Raw genomic sequence first — 21,762 nt, 5'->3', positions numbered from 1 at the left:
AAGAGCCTGGCTCCATCCTCTTGGCACTCTCCCTTCAGATACTCTTATACATTGATGAGGTCCCTTCTCAGTCGTCTCTTTGTGAAGCCGAACAGGCCCAAATCTCTCAGCCTTTCCCCGTGAGTGAGCTACTCCAGTACCCCTGATCATCTCCGCTGCCCTCCTCTGGACCCGCTCCAGGAGCTCCAACGTCTCTCTCGCAGGGAACTCCACACGCTCTCCCTCCAGCCCCGCGCTCCCCACATCCACGTTCCCCTGTCCGCGGCACCAACACCGGAGCCCAGTCCCGACCCCGACCCCGGACCCTGCTGCGGTGGCTCTGCCCATTGCTCGCGGGTTTAACAGGACCAGAACAGGACCAGGACCGATTCCCGCCGCTCCCGCTCTCCGCCGCCGCCGCTCCCGCCCCGGGCGCGCTCCCGCCACCGCCCACGGCCCCGCCCGTTCCGGCTGTGCGCGCGCACCGACCCCGCCCCGCTTCCGCCGAGGGCCGCGCTTGCAGCGTCATCCCGGGGGCCGGTTTGAATGAGACCCCGAGCGGGGCCGGGACCCGCCGCCCACACCGCCCGCACCGCCCGCCCGCCGCCCGCACCGCCCCGACAGCGCCGCTCCTCGCCGCGCCTCCCCCTTCCCCTGCCGCCCGCCCGGGACGCGCCGCTCCGCCATGCCGCTCTTCTCAGGTGAGCGCGGCCCCGCCAGCCCGCGCGCTGCCGGCGGGCCCTTCCCGAACGGGAGCGGGAGCGGGAGCGGGCCGTGCCGCCCGGGGGCAGCGGGAGCGGGAGGCGCCGCACACGTGAGCGATCCCGGCACACGGGCCGGCGGCGGGAGCGCCCCGGGAGGCGCGGCCCGGCCGGGAAGCAGGGCGGGAGGGAGGGCGGGAGGGAGGGAGTGCTGGCCTGGCCCTGTGGATGGCCAGGAAGGGAGGGTGGGTGTCTCACATGTCCCGCGGGTCTCGGCACTGCCCTGCCTCGGCTTGTTTGGGTTTTCTGCTAAAAGAGAAGTGGTGCTGCTCGTCAGGTGAGCCGTAGTCCTGCATCCGCGCCCCCAAATTTATTTAAGTGCGTCTTTTGCCTCTACTCTTTTAAATCCATTATATCCTAGGTAAAACCGGAGGAATCACAAACTAAATTAGATTGGAAAAGACTTCTGAGATCATCGAGTCCAACCTATGATGGATCACTACCTTGTCAACTAGACTGTGGTGCTAAGTGCCACATCCAGTCTTTCCTTAAATACCTGCAGGGATGGTGCCTCCACCACTTCCCTGGGCAGTGCATTCCAGTGGATAATCGCCCCTTCTGTGGAGAAATTCTTCCCAATGTCCAAGCTAAACCTTAAGTTACAGCTTACTTAAATTGTACTTCGTTCCACTTGCCCTCCTTGCCATGAGGCAAAGTTTCTATGAAAGACTGCAAGAGCAAAACCTCCAGTGACACTTCCTTGCTTTTATCTCACAGGTCTGAGCTACTGGGGCTTTTTAGTTTTTTAGGTTGTAGGTGGCTTCAGTACACAGTTTCTCCACTGTCTTAATTGTGGTTGTCAAACTGGCATGCTAATGTCAGTATAACAGAACTTTTCCTGAACTCATCCGCATTTTGTGGAGTCTTCCTCACTGGAGATATTCAAGAACTGTCTGGACATAATCCGGTGCCATATGCTCTAGGACGACCCTGCTTAGGTAGGGAGATTGGACTGGATGACTCACTGTGGTGCCTCCTGACCTGACCCATTCTGTGATCTATATGAGCTGTGTTTTCTGATCAGTGGGGGAATTACGTCCTTCCTTTTTCTTACTTTCCATTATTTTCAAGTTAACAAGTTTCTCTTTTGTTGTGGATGAAGTCTTAGTTGTGTTCTCTCAAGAGAAGACACGCTCTTCAGTTCTTCCTCTTGAGTGCTGAGTTGTCAAAACCAGTGACACTACAGATTAATAATTGCTAACTCTTCTGCATATTTAGTGGTGGATGCATGACTGTTCAAAAATTCAAAGCCCAAAAGTCTGTGCAGCTGACTTGTTCAGTGACTGAGTGGGTTGTCTTCCTGGAAAATGGGGAAAGCTGTGTGCTTGGTAGGTCTTAAATATGCAAAATAATAAATGTGTTAAAAAAGCCCCAGAACGCTGGGCAAATCAAAAGGTACTTTCTGCTAGAAATACTGAGAAATCAGTCATTTGAGTTGCCTTGTAGACTAATTTAGTCCAACTAGTTTAGACTTACTTGTGACTCTGTCATATTTACCCATCACAAGCACTGCATGCATCTGAAATCTGAACCTTTTTGGAAGGTTTTTTTTTAAGTTATGACTTCTTAAGAGTTGTGGGTTTTTTGTTTGTTTGTTTGTTTTGGTTTGGGTTTTTTTGTTTTGTTTTGTTTTTAAAAAGGCAGCGTAGCTATAATATATTTGTGTAAAACTGAAACACAGGTAGAAGAATGTGGCTTTCCTAAACTCTGATATTTCAGCCATTTACTGTGCATGTAGAATATTACTGTCTGCTGTATTTTACAGATTTTCAGCAAAACTTCAGCTTGCTAAAGAAGAGTTATGTGCCTGTGATAATGATAGGAAGTAGTCACAGATGTTCATTAGAAACACATGGCTTATTCCAGGCACTTTTTTATCTGCTCTCGGTCGGTACCAATTTCCCCAGAGTGAAGCTAACATTCCATTGTACCACTCTGCCTGATGTTTCTGCTTGTGATCCCCTTTCCAGCATCAAGAACTGCGCTTTCTGTGACCAAATTTCACTTCATTTCATAATTCCCATCCTGTACCTTTGCTGGGATCAGTAGCCTTGCTTTTAAAGAACGTTGTGTTGTTTTCCGCTGAAGGAGAACAGAAATGCTGTGGAAAACAACTGGAATTGCACCCCTGAACATCTTTCAGAAAGTTCGTTTCTTTGCAATGAACAGAACCAAGGGAATGGAGAGAGCTGGTTCCAAACTGCTTTTGTGAAGACCTGCCTAAAGGATTTCTTATGCTGTTATACACATATTTCTTGCAAAGTTTCTCAGTATATATGTTGCTTACAATGGTTTTGTAGGATATTTTTAGACTTGTTGGAAAGTAGTATGTTCGGGTGCCTGAGTTGTCATATAAAAAGTTGTCCCTTAGCTTGAATATTAACAGGTTTTAAGAGTTGAAAAACTGAATGTTTTTAGACAGTATAAAGTCTTGGTGATCCTGGTAATTACATTCCTGTATATTAGGAAATAATCCAGTTTCAAAACATTTCGTTTGCAGTTAATGTGAAATGGGGAAAAGAGAAATTCGATGGCGTGGAGCTGAACACTGACGAACCTCCAATGGTCTTCAAAGCCCAGCTTTTTGCACTGACTGGAGTTCAGCCAGCTAGACAGAAGGTTATGGTTAAAGGAGGAACTCTGAAGGTAGCAATCCTCGTTTTTATATTATTTCCAACTTTATTATGTGATAACATGAGCAATGGCTGTATTTCCAAGTGTTCCTCCAGAAGGTCTTCCGTTGTACATTTTAAACTGACTCCACTTCTCTGAAATAATTGTGCATAATTTGTTGCCTACTGCTAGAAAATACTGGCAAAAGTTTGTTGCTAAATAGTTTTGAGATACACTGTTGTTTTAAAACGCTTGTCACTCTTATACCAAACACTGCTCTGCTTAGTGGCTTTCTTTTCCTGTTACTGTTTCATGTTGAGAATCTAGATGCAACTTTTTTCTTTTTAGCTTGTTTAACAAAAGTTTCTCTAGCGCTTCTTTGCTGGAGACTTTCTGTTGTAATGAGATAAAGTCAGCTTTGCTTCAAAAAACTGTTTGCATCTAAGCTGTGCTGAATAACAGATGAAGAACCTTATTGAAAGAATGACTTTGCTGCTTTTTATTTCAGTCAGGCAAAACTTGATGTGTAAAGGGTTAATGTTGTGTAATCTTGGCTGAAACACAGTTGCATATTTAGAAATACATGATTAATATTAATGAAAATGCTTGCTTGTCTTTTGCTGCAAGATAATTAACTTGTCTTTTATTTTATTTCACAGGATGATGACTGGGGTAACCTAAAAATAAAGAATGTAAGTTCTCAGTAGTAACTAAATTTTACTAGTTTGATTTTTATTTTGGCATTTAAAGAAAGAGTTAAAAGTGCTTGCTGTTTCTCTTTGAATGGGTAGCACTTTTTTAAAAATCTCATCTTGACGTAAAATAATTTTACAAGTGTCATACATAAGGATGCTTACAAAAGGTCTCACCATTGATTTGTAAAAAAACCTTTCTTTGGCATCAGTAGGGAAATGGCACTATCTCTTTTGAAGCACTTGGGAGCATGCATTTCTTTCTTTCTTACGAGAAATGCTCTGGGTCTGAGCAGTGCTACTTCTGCGTGGTCTACCTTATTATAAAAATAAGTGATGTTGTGTGGAGAGAGCTTGTGAACCTGGGCACTGTCTGTGGATTGTTGTGCTCATTTGTCCCCAGTGTGGACAACCTCTGTTGGGAATGCTGAAGTTACAGCTCTTTCTACGTCCTGAAATTTGTTCTCCTGTACCAAATAGCTGCTGTTTATAAACAAAGCCATTAGTAATCTTAATTCATACCTTCGTCTAGTTCAAAAAGAAAACAAAAAGTGAACGTGTTTCTGCTGCTTACCTGTATAATATTGCACCAGATATATCTCGTAACATCTTGGAACATCTGTTACAGGTTTTACTCCAGTTCTTCACTGAGCAGATTGACTTAGGTAGCATTACTCTTACCCTTGTAACTAGTTCGCAGTCATCCATTAGCAGCCTGTAGATGCAGTTGTTGTAGCAAAGTCATTCACCGAAAACACCCCAGTAATATTCTTGTCCTTTTCTGCATACTGTTGTGCTAATAGCTACCTTTATTTATTTTAATAATATTATGTATGAGTTCTAGGGATTTATTTGCACTGTCAAAGCAGTTTCTTTTCATTCTATTGTTCATTCTCTTCCTTAGCACTGTATTTTTTTAAGGCCCCAGGTAGTAATTTCTCCTCCTTTGATAGATCTTATTGTGTAGATGTACTCCTGTTGAATGCTAAAAGTCTCCTTTTCCTTGTGCTAGTTCAGCAAGCATGGTAACTTGATTGCTGTTTCCCTCCCCCCCCTTAAATGTTGGTTCTCATGCCTAAACTGATGGGGTAATTTAGGTTATTTTTTTACTTTTCAGTTAGTTTAATGAACTCAGAACTTACCAGGCCAAAAATGGCACCTCCCTTTCCTCCTTGCTTTTCAGGTGACAAAAAACGATCTGAACTCAAAGCTATGGTCCTCATTATTGCCCGCAACTGTCTAAAACATCTTCTCAGATTCCAAGTTAAGGATGAGGAATGTTTTTGTTGTTGTTTAGAGAATTCTGAGTTTGAGAACTTGAGACTGTTGATTGAGGCTCAAGTGTTGCAGCTTCTTTCAAATCAGAATTTGGTTGCTCCGTTACCCTTGGCAGTTTGTAAGGCTTAAAGGAAAGAGGAATATCAGCACTCAGGTGTTGAAGGTGGTCCATCCCTAGTGGTCCATCAGGAAGGGACCTTCTCTGAGCACTTCATGTTGGGGTGTTCCCGGAATGTTAAGTTTAGTCCCACCTGGCGTCCTGAGTTGTCAGCTGTTGGCAAGCTCGCTAGATGTTTCAGTGGAAACATCTAGCACAGATAATGATGTGGAAGTGTCCTCAATAAGTACTTTCTAGATAAGAGGGAGTAAAGGTATACCCTTAAATCACGATAGTGCAGTATTGATTCTGTAAACTAAGAGAAAGGTTGTGTTTATTCTCGGGCAAATAGCTGAAATATGTTAAGAGCTTAATGATTTTATTTTAACTGGAAATAACTGTCCTTAAATATTTATTGCTGTTTTTACTGTGTTTCAAGGGGATGACCTTACTAATGATGGGTTCTGCAGATGCACTTCCAGAAGAGCCAATTGCTCGACCTGTCTTTGTAGAAGACATGACAGAGGAGCAGTTGGCTTCAGCTGTAAGCATATTTCAGACTTTGATTTCTTGTAAACCTCAGAGTAATGGCAAGTTTTTAAATACCTGCAGTTGCTTAAAACTGTATTTTAAAACTGTATTGTGTGTTTAACATCTTCTCCAAGAAATGCAAATTTACATTGATGACCCAGCTTGAAGCAGTGACAAGAAGTCTGGGATTTATTTTAAAAGTCATATAATTAGTGCTGTTTTTTCTTTGAGCATGCAGCTTGGTAGATTTTCTAAAAATAGCATTACTAATGTTTTTAAAGACAAAGTTTTATTGCCCTTGCTGTATTAGTGTCCTGAACTTTGTCCGAACAAGGGCTCTTAGAAGTGGAAAATTGTTTCCTGCTTCTTTCATACCTGTGGAGGGAAACCAGGGTTTGTCTGGGGTAGGGTGTGTTTGGGGTTTTGTATGTCTGTGTTAGTAGTTTTAAGTCAACTTTTCTTTGTGAAAAATGGAAGTAAGTTTGACATTAGTAGAACACATTTTATGTCTTACCTTATTGGAGTTAAGTCTGAAAGAGCATAATTAATCTATTATTTTTTAATGAAGCAACTTCTGAGTTGTTTTCATTTTTACCCTTTGAAAGACTTCGTTTTCCCGTCAGTCATTTGAACTGGGAGCTCTTTGTCACACTTAACAGTTGCATGACTGTTGTCAGCTGTGCCTGCAGAATGGGAATACTTTTGTACATGTCTGTATGAAAAAGCATCTGAAATTTAGGATTGTGTTTGTGCTTCAGAATTTATTGCTTTCGAGGCCACCTGCAGGTGAAGAATATTTATGTATTTTTGAGATTAACCCTAAACACAGACTTTGATATAACTGAGAGGCAAGCGAGGAGATCATTCAGTGTCAGATACCATTTTGAAAAAGTTGCTCGTATTGCATTTCTCTGATTGAAATTTTGCAATACATCAGAATTCAATTGTCTGTACTACACGTATTCAATAATGGAATACACAGCTAAATGAATTCTCTCTTCCTCAGGTATTTTATTTGTACTGGTATCCAGTACTACCTCAGTTTCATTAAACTGTGTTTTTCCCTGACTACCTAAGCATTCAGGATTAAAAAAAGAAAAAGAAAGAAAAATGCTATTATATGGTAATTTATAGTTGTTTCTGAAACTGGTTAGTTTAATTATTAGTTGGCCTTCACATTTGTCAAATTCACAAGTTGTCTGAAAAGATCAGATTAATGATCTGTTGTAGACTTCTGAAGAGGAGTTTAAATAATGCTTTTGTTTCAGACTACAAACTCCATCACTTCCAGAGTTTTACTGAGAACTGATTTTTAATTAAACATCAGTGTTTTGTGCAAATGTATTCATGTGGAACTTCCCTGGAAATAGAATTTTAAGGTCAAAACTTGAATGAGATTACAGTTGAACTTTCTGAATGACTGCCTGCTTGAAGAATATGTTCATTAAACTAAACGTGCACAGGAAAGAAAACCAAAGCATTCCTGAATCTCCCCTAAAAACAGTGAATGGTGAAATGATTAATATAATCATAAAGTGCATCTGGAAAATGGAAAACTTCATAAAGTTGGATAGAATTTTCCATGTTTTATGCATCTCTGATAGCTCCTCTTCTTAGAAGTTGATGTAAAATTACGGTGTTTGTAAAAAATGGTTGCACATCTCTCTGACCTTTAAGCACCCTTGTGAATCTTTTGGTAGATGGAATTGCCATGTGGATTGACAAACCTTGGCAACACTTGCTACATGAATGCTACGGTTCAGTGTATCCGCTCAGTGCCAGAAGTGAAAGAGGCCCTTAAAAGGTAGGATTCAGGACGAAAATACCACGACTAAAATGTTTTGTTTAGCTTATGAAACAAGATATTTTGTGGAACTGCTATCTTAATACTGGTATGGATTATCATAACAATCTGTTACTCTTTAAAAGTATTCAAGGTTAATGTAGTGACTGGAAGTTTGTCCTATGGCTGTGTTACTCTATACTTTACTAAAGAACTTAAGGCTGTGCATTTCTTGAGACTGGCTTTTAGTAGAGAGAACATGTTTTGCCTAGCTAGAAAGTGCTTCCTATCAAGACTTGTTTAAAATGCTAAACCAAGCTACTGAAGTCCTAACCCTGTTTTTTGATTAGTTTTTTATGGTCTTGTTCTGTATAGAAGAATCATATGTCCAGTTCCTTTGAGGAATATTTCCTTCAGTGGCTTTACTGTACGACGTGTTTTCAGGTGTGAAATTCTGATGTTACTGACGTTTGCTACTTGGAGGTACAAGCAGGAAGTTCTAAGATAGGACCATGGGTATTATGGTAGCAAACTGGAATATGCCATAGTCATGTGGATGTCTAGGAAACAGAAGACATATCTTTATGGAGTTTTGTTTCATTTTCTAAATTGTTCTGATTGTAGGAGAACTTTTCTGATTTTTGTTTGTTTTTTTTTTTTTTTTGCTATTCTGGACTGAAACGTGAAAATGGCTAGTGTAGGTTTTGGTTTTTTTCTTGTAAGAGGTCTCCAAGAAACTTGAAAATTATGAATATCAGAGGAAAAAAGAATACCTGGCAATGTGAGCCTAAATTTGTCCTCATGATGAATTGTAATGAGAAAACAATCAGTATTTTAAAAAAGTGAGAATTAGGTAGAGCATTACCATCTTAGGGTTAACTTAATTCCTTTAAAACACACTGTTTTCTTAATTTCATGGTACCCAGCTGGATATTCTGGATTACTGTAAACACTGGTTATTTAAGTAGTTATAAATTTTTCTTCATTCTGTTAGCAGGTGAACCCTAATTATTTAGCACTGAGGACTATTTGTGAAGTATAGAAACTTGGTTTTAAAGGTTTTTATTGTTTATCAGTGTTGCCATTTTAGGAAAGTCTGTTTATTTCCATGTGAAGGACACTTGAGTTACTGCTCTGAATAAGAATATTTAACAGATTTAACATTCCAAATGGCAAAATGTAGCCTGTGAAACTGGCAGAGTGCAGTACAAGATGTGGCTGTATTTTCTGTGGGAAGTCAGGTTCACACTCAGATTGAAGCTGTTTTTCCCTGGAGATTCGGCCTCTATTTGGTCTTCTCTGCTTGATGACAGCATGGAAGGCTGTAGGGTATATGGCAGTAGGAGAGGGGTGAAAGGGCTCACGTGGGAAAGCTTAATGTTACAGCTTTGTTTCTCCCCGCCTGCTCCAGTGGTTTCCCTGTTTTGTAGCATGTCAGGGGAAAGTTTCCTGCTTATCATCTGGCAATGATGAATTGTCAGAATTTTAAAAGTGCACTCTGAGATTGGAGAATGTGAGACCCTCCTTTTGCTTGTATGCTTTGAGGAGTCCATCTGTTCCTCATCCAACTGCTAAATTAAGAATTCTTTTAAAGAAGAGTGCTAAGTTCTAGTAATGTGGGTGGACTCCCATACCTTTTCAACATAGGAAATATCTCCCCAAGAAAACATTGCACCTCTTGGTGTTTTGCTTCTGCTGCACAGGGACGAAGCAAGCCTGCCTTCCATCTCTGTGCATTGTATCTGCCATTTATCCTCAAAGGTGGCTTTTTTCCGTGTATCTGAAGGAGCTGTGGATAACGTTTCACAAATAGGGTAGCTTTTATTCAGACTTTTTTAAGAAACTGAGAAATCAAGTCTTTGAGGCAAGTGCATTAGGGAAGTAGCAGTGATGTATCCAGACTTCTTGGTCTGCCTTTATTTATAGTCTGAAAGATGCCAGTTTTCCTTTGCTTCCATGCAGTGCTTGGAGAATAGCTGAGACTTTGAGGTGAGCGTGAGTAAATCTTACCTTCAGTTACTTCTGGTTTGGTTATTGATTTCTTTTGATATATTTAAATAAATCTAGGAGTAACCTGCTTTGTGATCTGCTGCTCTTCTAAGTTGCGTTTATTTGCATACAAATTGGTTTTCTTCTCTTTTAGGTATGGTGGTGCCTTAAGAGCTTCAGGAGAAATGGCCTCTGCTCAATACATTACTGCAGGTTAGTGTTCAGAGTGGACAACAGGGTTTTAAACTAGTGTGTGATTTCCTGCTAACTGCAGATGAAATTTGCAGTGAGAACCCTGTGTATTGTTCTTTAGTACATATGCCTTAGGAATTATAGATCTGCTAGCACTGGAGGATTTATTTTGTCTTTGAGGGTTATTCTGCCCCTGCCTGCAAAACGTGTATCTCTGCATATTACCCAGCTGCATGCTGGGGAAAAGATATTCAAGTGTGGTCTAGGCTTAGATAGAAATAATTTGTATCTTTTAACTGCTTCACAGATAGGCATAGAGTAATTGGAACTTCCTAAAGCACACTTCATCCATCCATTGGTTGATCTGATCATTTTGCATAGAAATATTTTAGTGTGCAGTTCTTTGTTCCACTTAATGGTAGTCTAATGCCATACTCCTGGAACATGTATTTCATTGGTAGTTTTTAGCATGATTTATTGGCTGAGCATTTTTGTTAGGGTAGCAGCTGGTGCTTTATCAGTGGTCTTAGCCTTTACCCTAAAGATCCAGATTTCATAACTGAAATGGAAAGTAGTGTCTTCAAAATGAGAGTTATTCTTTGTTGTGGTGATCTGGGTGCTCACAGCGTGGGAGCTCACGGTGGCCCCGTATCTTCAAGCTCTAACTAGAATTCTAGTTAGACCCCTTAGACTTGAACAAGGGTACTACTTGTCCGCTTTTTCTTTTTTTACTCTATTTCATTGCCCCACTAAGATGCTGGGCCAGGACACTGGGATTTCTACCAGTCCATTTAAGGAAAAACAAAACAATATAAGGAAGGAAAGGTCCAGTTTGTGGGTATGCCTGCTGATCGAATTTTGGGGTGGTAAGTTCAATGGTTACTCTATACAGACATGCCTGCCCCTCCCCTTTTAACTGCCTTTACTTCGTGTCCATTGTTTTCTTTTTAAGGTGACAGCTCTGCTTCTTAGGTTGTTTTTTTTTTTTAAATAGTTTAAGTAATTTGTAGTTAATTCTTGGGTGCTGAGCTGTTCAGGATCTCCTGCATGACACTTGTGGTGTTTTTTTTTTTTTTTTACTTGCTGTGTCATATCAGTTACACCTTTTATCAAGGTCAGTGAAGACACTTCTGAAAGAGAGGAAGCAACTGACCTCGGTTCCTTGTAATCTTGCCTTTGTTCACTTAGTCAAGAGTACCGTTCATTAGTCTCTCCATTTGTAAATTAGAGACCATGCAGACTGTTGCCTACCTCACAGGGTTGTTGTGAGGATTAACAGGTCTCTGAAGTGACCTGTGGATTTAAAATGCTGTAGCCTGAGTAGATGAAACATAGATGGTAGGGTGTGGAGCAAAAAAGAAAGCCATGCGTGTTGTCATGCAGTCAGTATCATTTGTTGGATTGCACACAGTTATGGGCTGTCTGCACATATGCATACACGTACTTGTTTTCCTGGGTCTTAAGAATGAGTATTTCCTAGATATTTTAGTTGGGAAAAATGAAAGGTTTTTTTCCCAGTAGTTGGTGAAACTTAAGCTGCTCTAGAGGATGAATTGTGAACGTTTTCTGGTTTCTCTAGGTGTAGTCCTCTTGTTCCTCAAATGTTTTTCAAATGAAATCTTCATTGCTCAAAAAATTTATTTTATTTTATTTTTTGTTAGCAGCCAGGAAAGACAAGGTATTATGTGCCAAACTCTCAAAATTGTCATCTTGATGCTTGCAAAGTCATGTTCGCAAATGAGATCTTGGGTGCACCTGTTATGCCACCTGGAAAACTTGGTCCTGCTTTGGAAAGATCAAACTGGACACTGTTAAATGATTGGTCTTTAAATGTTGTTGCTGGTTTACTATTCTTTTTACACTTCCTGCCATGTTTGAATTGTTCTTGCACTTCTCAAAGCATTCACTTACTTTTTCTTCAAGCTCTTAGAGACTTGTTTGATTCCATGGATAAAACTTCCTCCAGTATCCCACCTATCATTCTCCTGCAGTTTTTACACATGGCCTTCCCACAGTTTGCAGAGAAAGGTGATCAAGGCCAGTACCTTCAACAGGTAAAGACCGATTATTAGCTTACTGTTTAAAAATTCTATAATATATTGGAAGTTGGGAACAAGAATATATTAAAACTTCCCTTCCCTTATGAAAATAATTTATCCCAGTAAAGTGTCTTTTTGTAGCATAGAAAAAGTTGAATGTGGCATCAGTTGCTAGTTGTGAAAATGCATGGTGGAATTTAGTTAAGGAATCCTTCCATTTTTTTTTTTTTTTTTTTAATAGAATAAAGGTTGATGGGTTTAATATTACTGAATCATAATGCTACTAGTCAGATGTAATGTTGTGTTCTCTTCCTAGGATGCCAATGAGTGCTGGGTGCAGATGATGAGGGTGCTGCAGCAGAAGCTGGAAGGCATAGAAAGTGATACAGTTATGGAGGTAATTGTAGTCTTACTCTAACCAGTTAGGATTTATATTATTTCACATGTTTTTTTGCCAAGTATTATCTGTTAGTGAATTCTCCAACATGTGTCTGCCTGAAGTCCAGTAAGGGAAATTGCTTTCTGATGTGTTTGGTCAGCATAACGCTACCTACATCATGTCAGCCGTGCTGTGGAGTGCACTAAAGGGGTGCCTTCACTCTGGGCTTTGTAAGGCCTGTGTTGGACCGAGCTGGTGGTGACATACTCACATGCATGGCAGCTGGCCCTGATAACCTGTGAATTCAGTGCGTTAAGAACTTTTTATCTCTGAAAAAAGTGTGCTGCAGTTTTAATTTAAAGTATTTTAAACAGACAGCTAACCAAATCAACTTGATAAAAAATTGCTTAAAGTTTTTTCCCCAAGATTTTGGCAGCCCAGCTCTTTCCTTTCTCTGTCAACTGTTGCCAATGGCAAAAAATCGGATAGACTACCCTGAAATTTAAGATAGATTTAAATGGGGGGGAGAGAGGTGTGAGTTTTTGATTGAAACCTTGCTTGCTGATGTGCTTTGATGTGGTTTTAGTAGCATGCTGTAAGTACACTGGTTTTGAAACCTTTATGCTGTGTAAAAAGATTGGCTGGCTAGGAAAAAATGCACTTACAGAAAGAATAGGCTTTAAAGAATTTAAATAAATGAGATTATTTTGTCTGTAGAGAAGACTGTGTTTATGTGCTATTTAAAGTTACATCATAAGAGAATTTGTTTTACAGACAGACTCTGGAGCTACAGCAGCATCTTCTAAAAAGAAGAGTTTAATTGATCAGTTCTTCAGCATTGAATTTGAAACAGCGTATCCTTAATCTTTAGCAGTTGAGTTCAGGGGTGATAAGCAGTGTTCAGAATAGTATAGAAAATTAAAAGTGTGTGTTGTGGAAGAGGGGGAATGATGCCGTGCAGGAGTACACAGAAGTTAAAGTTAAGATTGGATATGCTTTGATAGAGAGGATGATGTGGGGAGGAAGAGTGATAATGGAAATTTACGGGAAAAACCTTGTTGAATTTAAATAGCAGATTTCCTTCCCACAGAACATTGACACTCATCAAATTTGAAGATGCTGACATGTTTTATCCAAATAAAAGTAGTTATTGTCCTAAATAGCCCTTTTTTGGCTTGTAGAGGTGTGTTGCTGATATACTTGTCGTACTAAACATGCACAAAAGGCAGCATGATTGATTTCTTAAGAAATAAATTAGATGTCCACTCTTAGATGAGTAAGAAACAAATGCAGCTGACAACTTTCCAGTAGCTTCTTTACAACAGGAAAAAAAGGTATATGACCACATGGGGCACACATCTCATGGCAAGTATTACTCTTTTTCCCACTTCTCCACCCCAAAATCTCAGCTGTCATGAAACTGAGCACCACTTTAGAAAGAATTACACTGTGCATTTGGCTTGTCTGAAATAAGGAAGCATCCCCTTAAATGAGGTGCTGTATCTCATAGCTTGGTAGTAAAGAAGAATAAAGGCCTTTTTTAAGGTAAGAGTCACGCATCTCTCTCCCTTTATCGTGATGTTTGTTATCCTTGAAATAGCTGGAGTTGCAGAATGCGTAGCTAAGAGTAATGATGCCTAAGCAGTAGCAAGAGGAAGAGACTTGTTAGAAAAGGGGTGTTGCAAACCTTCAAGGTGATTGTGGCAATGTTTGTAGAATAGGTGCAGTCAGAAAAATACCTAGTAGGAAAGAGGTGGATGAGAGAAAAGGATTGGGGTAGAAATATGAAAAGAGAACAATTAGAAGAATGTGTAGAAAACAATGAAAGAATGGACTTTATTTCGGTGAAGAGGACAGATACAAAGCAGGGAAAGGAGGCTGTGCATGTTGAAAGAAAGGAGAAGTCTGGCCAGCAGCAGGAAGAGAAGAATTTTATTAATTAAAAACAGCAATGGAGTGTAATGTTGCAAGAGGACTTCATAACTTGGTGTTGGCAGCCAGTTGGTATGTTTTGTGTCATGGGGGTTGGGTGGTGGGGTGGAGAAGAAAGAGCAAAGCAGGCCTCAGCTTAAATGGTGATCAAATACTTCTTTTTGTTTTTTTTGGTGTGCTGTCTTCCTCAGATGCCCCTTGTCATTAGCCACAAAGGAACAGATTGGTTAGAACAAGGGGCTCTTTCAAATCTTTTTTACACTATGAGAAGTAAAAGTACTATTGATGCACAAGCACATAATTCCCCTAAAATTACTGTGCTGTTTGGCATGTTGGTTTCACTAGAGTAGTAGTTCAGCTCTTGCTGCATGATGGTTTTCCTTAATTTTGTGAAGCATGAAATGTACAGAAGCCGAAGAAGAGGAAGTAACTAAAGGAAAGGAGAATCTGCTTCAGCTTAGCTGTTTTATCAATCAAGAAGTGAAATATCTGTTTACAGGACTAAAATTGGTAAGCCATTGCAACTTTTATTTAATTGAACTTCTGGATGACCTCTGTTTTTTTAATCTGTGACTTGGAATTGACATCTGCTGTCCAAGCTTTACAAAGTTTCAAGAATCTTTTTGGTGTTCAGTGGGAAACTGGCTGGGAAATATATTGCACGTTAAATGTCAAGTAGACTTCAACAGAGCTTTTTCTTGACCCTGGCATGGTCTTCCCCATGCAGGTAACCAAGAGCAAGACAGTTTGGTACTTCTTTGTTCAGCTGGCTTTCACTCTAGATTGAGCTGTATCATGATTTAAATATGCAGTCATTGCTTCCCAAAAAATCCAAAAGTCAACTTTTAAAGTAGAGTCTGAAGTAGCAGGGGGAGGAGTATAAGATCAGGACAGTGATCTGGTTTGTACTTAACTAAAATCAAGTTGCATGGTTCTCAGATAATCTTTGTATCTGCTTTTTCTTTCTTTTTCTTCTAAATTGTAAAAAAAAAAAAAAAAAAAAGAAAGATAAAATAGCTAATGCTCACAAATTAAAAATATTAGGAAAAAAGAAACTTCACTTTTAGGCCAAAAAAGATCTAGAATTCTTATGCTGGATTGCCTGTAGCACAAGAGTTGCAACACTAAGAACCAGGCTGATCTTTCCCTGAATTTTATAAGGAGACACCAGCTGTCTCCTTATATGCAGCTCTGTCTGTTTGAAACAGAGCTGAGAAATGTGCAAATATTCTCATCACAAGAAACTTCAGATTTTCTTTGGTTATTACAACCATGACACAATACATTTGTAACCAAGTCCAGATGCAGTTCATAACCAAAACCAGTTGTTCTATTCCTGTAGAGCAAAATTTTCTGCAGAGAGAAACTTAGTGTTGTCAGGGCTCAGGAATGAGCCTGGAGCTGAAGGAATGAATGGGCATGGTCTTTCTGCCAAGGAATTTCAAAATCCTGTGTTTCATAATGGCTGATAGCAACACAAGAGACTGGCAGGACAAGATTTAATTTATGGTTTGTTTACCCCCATTGTGCTTTTCTTTAAGCTGTGTTTTATGATGAGCATGTTTTACTTTTCTTTAAACAGCGTCTTCAGGAGGAAATCACCAAACTCTCTCCGACGCTGCAAAGAAATGCACTCTATATCAAATCTGTGAGTGGTACTTCTCTTTCCTTCTGCAATTCCTTTAAATGTTGTCAATTTTCTGTCCCAAAACACAAAGTTATTGCTGCAACAGCTTGTGATTTATGTTTATAAAGCATCTGAATATCCACTACCAAGAAATTGAACACCAGTTGAAAATTATTTCTTTGAGTACACTTCTATATAGAGCTTCAAAACAGGTGACCTTGCTGTATTCCCATGGGTTTGTGTACAAATATGTTCCCGTAACAGGCTGTAGTGCTTAAGATCTATGAATGTCAAAAGTAAAAGCTTTTTCTAATTTGTTTTTTTGTAGTCCAAAATTAGTCGCTTGCCAGCGTACCTGACTATTCAGATGGTCAGATTTTTTTACAAAGAGAAAGAATCTGTGAATGCCAAAGTTCTTAAGGTAAGTAAGTTTTTCTACATGTTGAAGTTTTAATTCCTTTTTATACTTTCCTGTGAGTTTTTATTATAAGTAGACAACTAGTACTTGAAGAGTGTTTATTAAATTGTTTGATTTCAAATTGCATTAAAAGTATTAACAAAGTAGCTTTGTTCCAGTTGTGATGGCGTGTGGCAAACTACACTATCGGACTGAGGAAGGAGGTGAAGGGCAGAAGTGAATTTGCCCCGATGCTGTTAGGATGTTTTTTGGTGTCTTTTCACCACTGGTTCAGAGGAGGATGTTTAATTAAGGAGAGGGCCATGCTTTCAGTTGTTGAGAGTAAGTTGATAAGAAGTGTTTATGCTGTCCAGCACTTCCTGTCTTAGTTACTCTAATTGTTTGGCTTTCTGATGAACAAATGCAAGAAGCAGCTGCAAACAGGCAAATGGTCCAGTTTTGTTTTCTGTTTGGCCTTGGCTGACAGACCTCGTTGGCTGCCCAGGGAGCATCATGATAGATGCTCCTTTCTTACCAGATGGGGAAAGGAAATAAAGATTGAATTTTAGAAGATTGTTTGGATAACAAATACTGACATTTTTTGCAATTGTAGAGTTATCCTACATTCCTTTTTTTTTTTCTTTTCCTTAGGCCTGCATAAGTATTTCTGTAGTGTAAAAGTGGGAGAGTTAACAGTAAAGAATCTGATTTATTAATTATTAATGTATACTGAATGTAGTAATACATGGTGGTTTGTTTATACTGAATTAGACATTCTCCTGTGAGACCACTGTAGCCCTTTAGGTAAGTACTCTCACCTAAGTTTCAGCAGAGCAGGTTGCCATAAATGTGAAGAGAGTTGCATTTAATTTGACTTATGATTGTCTTCCCATGGGAGAGTTCTTTGATGTGGAGTACCAAATTGTGCGAATAAGTCTTTATGCTCTTTACTTCCTAGGATGTTAAATTTCCTCTTATGTTGGATGTGTATGAGCTGTGTACGCCAGACCTTCAGGAAAAAATGGTTTCTTATCGATCAAAATTCAAAGATCTAGAAGACAAAAAAGTAAATCAACAGCCAAAGAATGTAAGTTTCCTGACATTGTAATTAAGTCATACGTCTGAAATTGGGGTACAAATAAGAACTAGAGAAAACTTGACGTCCTTAAAGATCTTATTTTCCTGTGTATTATCTTTGTATTGAGCTTCAGATCTCTTTTTCATGCATCTTCATCAAAAGACAAGATCTGCTTTGGTATAATTGCTTGATGAGAAATGTTAAATGCTGTCGACAGACAGCATGTATTTAATGTATTAAAATGTGGTGCTTCTGCTTACCGGGGCTATGCCTAAAGGTTTTCTGTGAATTACAAAAAATTATTCTCTTCAAATATTACTGCTTGCTGGCTGGTCTCTTCTTGAGTGCAGTGTAGGAAGCTGTTCCCTGCTCACCAGCTGGAAAGGGTTGTACAAGGAACTGCTACATATCTGACTAATAAAATTTAGAATATACATACCACTGAGCTTAAAATCAGTACTCTAAAATCTTGGTAAATGGTTTCATGTCCTGTCCTGTCTACGGGTCAGTTCTAAAAGCAAATTCTCTGTCTTGAATGAAGAAAAAAGCAAATGAGCTAAAGCTGTAGTGCTTTAGCCAATTTTTTCGAAGTTTGCTTGTCTTTTCCTCGCTTAACTCCTGGCAAATTCATTTAAACATTCGGATAAGGCTTGCATCTCCTCTTGCACAGATGGGAGCAAGGAAAGAGTGCTTTTTTCCAAACAAAACGTATTGGCACTTAGAGTCTGTCTCTGGTATTTTCGTATTGGCACTTCTGCTGCCAGCAGGCCCCTAAAAAGGAATCAGTCTTCAACTACAGAATTGTTTCATAAACAAACCCATAAATCTGGTGGCTGAACAGTGTAGGCACAATACATGCTAAAATGGTTATATATTTGCTTTAAAATTGGTCTTGCTTAGATAAGGCTTTTGTATGTCCACCTAAAAAATACAGTAATTGCACTTGATTCAAGTTGAATAAAAAATGTTTAGACTTAGATTAAATCAGTAGAGAGTTGGAATTTGATACAATTGTGCTAAAGCTTCTATTAAACCATTCCACACTAATTCAGCATATTCTGTTTTTTAGTCTAGTAAAAGTGATGGTGCACAGAAAGAAGTTAAATATGAACCATTTTCTTTTCCTGATGGTGAGTACTGGGAAGCAAATCTACTTTAAAGTAACTTTCTATTTACTTGTGTTCAAGTGTGCCTGATGGTAGGAGTATTTTGAGAACCCTGATTCCTTTTAATGCCTTTGAAAATTATTCTTCAGAAACCGACAAATTTAAGGAATGGAAAGATTAGGTGAGGCAGAATGTTGAGATGATAGTCAAAGGCATAATTGCCATCCACCTGACAGGCTGGTGATAATAGAAGATATGCACATCAAAAGACATTTGCATGTAATGTGCAGTTGTTTTGCTCTCTGCCTTGTCAGTGGGTGGTAGAAAGCTGAAACCAAAACAAAACTTAAACTGGACTTGTAGAAGTGTAGTGGCTGTGCTGGTGCTGCCTCAGTCTTGGGGGGCTTGGAGACTGAAGGCCCGACATATTCACCCTTTGCATTTACATCGGTAATGTTTATGGATCCATGTTTATTTCATGAAAACACACAACATCCTGGGTTTCCTGAGAGACTCTCCTGGCTCAGAGCTGCTGCTTTTAGTTCGTGGGGTTTTTTTTGTACTGTGCTGTACAGTGGGGTTTTACACAAACACAGTGCTGCAGCGCGGTTATCGTGTCTTGGGTCTGCAAGCTGCTAAAAATACTGCAGCTGTTCAAGTAGGATTTGATGTAACTTTTTTTCCCCCCTTCTTTCTTCAGATATTGGTTCTAACAACTGCGGCTATTATGACCTGCAGGCAGTGCTAACACATCAAGGCAGATCAAGTTCCTCTGGGCATTATGTGTCTTGGGTTAAAAGGAAACAAGGTAAAAAAAAAATTGACAAATTTCAGCAATGTTAACCACTCTTCACAACTTTCATTGAGGGGGCTGTTAAGCAAGCTTAGATTTTATGAATTGATAATCCTCTTGTTTTTCTTGCAGATGAATGGATTAAATTCGATGATGACAAAGTCAGCATTGTTACACCTGAAGATATTTTGAGGTTATCTGGGGGTGGAGACTGGCATATAGCTTATGTTCTACTCTATGGTCCTCGCAGAATTGAAATGGTTGAAGATGAAGCTGAACAGTAGTCTTCCGTTCTAGTCATTCTGCCTAGGTGTGAAATAAATGTTGATTACTGATCACTTCTTTAACCCCAGAGCTTTAGCAAGTGGATACATAATTTGTTCAAACCTTTTCATGTGAAGAGGGATATTGTTTTAAAACTGATCCATGTACCAATTAGTCACTACTGGACTGGACTGCCAATTGTGGTGGTGACAATACTTAAAATAGCTTTAATGTCTTGCAGAAGATAATTTTTTTTTTAAAAATGAGCCTCTCCTCCTTCTTCTCTAATGTCATCAAGTATTTATTACACACCTACTCTCACATTTGTTACTCTTGCATGGTTTATACCACAATTCAGTAGCTGTCCATCCTTTGCCTTACCTGGCAGTTTTGTTAGGAAGGTAGAAGAGGAACCGTTGCCTTGTTGTGTAACTCAGTGCTGCTGCCCGTAGCCAACAGCTGTGGCTACAATCAAGTATTTGTCCAGCCTGACCTGCTGATTCAGTCTGTTCTGTTGCTGGCATCTCATGATTTCAAAATAAATTGTGATCAGCAATGTGTCTCCATTAAAAACAGTTCCTGTCCTGGTAGTGTAGACAGTATGTGTTTGTTTTCACTTCTTGGGCCACCACTGATGAATGTCTCAAAGCAGTCAAGGAATAAAGCCACTTTTTTTTAAGCTGTAGGGATGTTTCTCCTGTCCTGTTTCTCAGTAGATAAGTCTAGTGGTGGCTGCAAAACTGGGCTTTGCTTACTTACAGGAACTACTTCAGTAACTAACTGTGAGTCAGTGTGGCTGCAGTGAAAGAAACAGCCAACACTACCACGAAAAACACTATCAAGGCCATCACCACACTCCCCCCGTGGTGTGGAGGTTCCCAGTGCTGATGTGTCCCAGTCTCTTCATATGAAATACCTTCACTTCTGTTGGTATAGGGGTGAGTTTGCCTGTGCCCCACTTGCTGGGAGGGGGCCCCTCTTTTACCCTTCCCTGGGGACACTGGTGTCAGCTGTGGCCTTCACAGGTGCTTTCTCTCCCTTAAAATCGTGTTGTGGGTTGCTGCTCTGCCACCTTCCTGCACAGCGTTCCCTGGGAGCACACCAAAGGCCTCGGGGTATATTTTAAATCAGCTGCATGGTATTTAAAGGCAAGCTCTGCCCAGTAAGGGAGCCCCCGTGGTCTTGTGTGCCCACAGAAACTCTAGACTTCCCCTGTGTGAAATGCTTATTCTGTCTCCTGTTAAAGAGGAAGGAGGGATGGGGCCTGTGCGTGGTTGCTGCTCTGTGGAACTACATCCTCCCATTGTCAGCTTTCCCACTGCGGAGGTGGCAGGCAGGCCCCACTGAAGAGCTGTCAGTCATTCCTGCACACCTCCACTCATAATATGCTCAAGTCCCTTCACCAAGTGAAACTGTTGCATGTCGTACCCGCTACCAAACTGTACCTGCGGCAGGAGGCAAGACTTGGGCCGTTATTTCCAATAACTCGTGTACCTTGGCCCCTACTCACCTTCACCACAGGACCCAGCACTCACCTTCCTAACACATTTAAGTCCGAAGTGGGGCAGCAGGCACAAAGCTCTCATCCATGGCTCTGCAGACAGGAGCTCGCTTCCCCCCTGGAAATTCACAGCTGTGATTTAACAGCTGAAACAATACAGAGAGTGTATGTTGTTTGCCAAACCCTCATCAATCAGAGAGATGCTGGTGAATGGCAGAAACACTACAAGAAATAGCCACAGAACTAGTTGTAGCCAGCTGCCACTTGACCCCGCAAAAATCTCCTGCTCGTAGAGGGAAAACAGCTTGTACCCATCTGCAGACAGCCATGTCCTCAAAATGCAACTGTCACTTCACAGTAACCTGGGACTAAAAAAATTAACCATGTTCACCGTGACTCAGGGGAGTTCCTACATAGCCAAACACATGGAGAGGCTAAAAATAATCACCAATAAAAATAAGTGTGGACCCCCCCCCCCAGTCATGTAATTAAGGTTCAGACCTTAATTCAGACCAGCTCTTCAGCAGGCAAGCACTTCACTGGAAGTCAATGCTATGAGTTGGAGTTCCATCACCACCCTATTTTTTTACCTAGAACAGGTCTGTTTTGACAGTCTACAGTTCCCCATCACCCAAAGGGTGACTCAGAAGTCCCTGACACACAGTCCCAACCAACCCTGCTTTGAGAAACCACACAAAGGCAGCGGGAGTTGGAGAAGCTGCTCTATCCAA

General features: G+C 40.4%; 1 protein-coding gene across 1 annotated transcript; it reads left to right on the top strand.

Annotated features, from left to right (window-relative positions):
- Positions 1 to 499: 499 nt before the first annotated feature.
- On the top strand, positions 500 to 20,215 carry USP14 (ubiquitin specific peptidase 14). Its single transcript, XM_027881744.1, has 16 exons — positions 500 to 680; positions 3,241 to 3,386; positions 4,013 to 4,045; positions 5,860 to 5,964; positions 7,652 to 7,755; positions 9,878 to 9,936; positions 11,839 to 11,969; positions 12,271 to 12,351; positions 13,108 to 13,187; positions 14,661 to 14,775; positions 15,848 to 15,913; positions 16,221 to 16,313; positions 17,248 to 17,376; positions 18,437 to 18,497; positions 19,174 to 19,281; positions 19,399 to 20,215. Exons 1-16 carry the CDS (start codon positions 665 to 667, stop codon positions 19,548 to 19,550), a joined length of 1,479 nt encoding a protein of 492 aa, XP_027737545.1. The 5' UTR covers positions 500 to 664; the 3' UTR covers positions 19,551 to 20,215.
- Positions 20,216 to 21,762: the final 1,547 nt, after the last annotated feature.

This window comes from Empidonax traillii, unplaced genomic scaffold (genome assembly GCF_003031625.1).
Source record: "Empidonax traillii isolate 1590-97213 ecotype Southwest subspecies unplaced genomic scaffold, ASM303162v1 scaffold94:size1391941, whole genome shotgun sequence".
Taxonomy (NCBI): Eukaryota; Metazoa; Chordata; class Aves; order Passeriformes; family Tyrannidae; genus Empidonax; species Empidonax traillii.
Note: the sequence above shows the minus strand (reverse complement) of the source record. Positions and strands in the feature narration are given on the sequence as shown.

Coding starts and splice junctions, on each gene's coding strand:
- USP14 (XM_027881744.1), top strand. Junction 14,776..15,847: donor TGTTTACAGGACTAAAATTG/GTAAGCCATTGC, acceptor TTCTTTAAACAG/CGTCTTCAGGAGGAAATCAC. Junction 17,377..18,436: donor TAAATCAACAGCCAAAGAAT/GTAAGTTTCCTG, acceptor TCTGTTTTTTAG/TCTAGTAAAAGTGATGGTGC.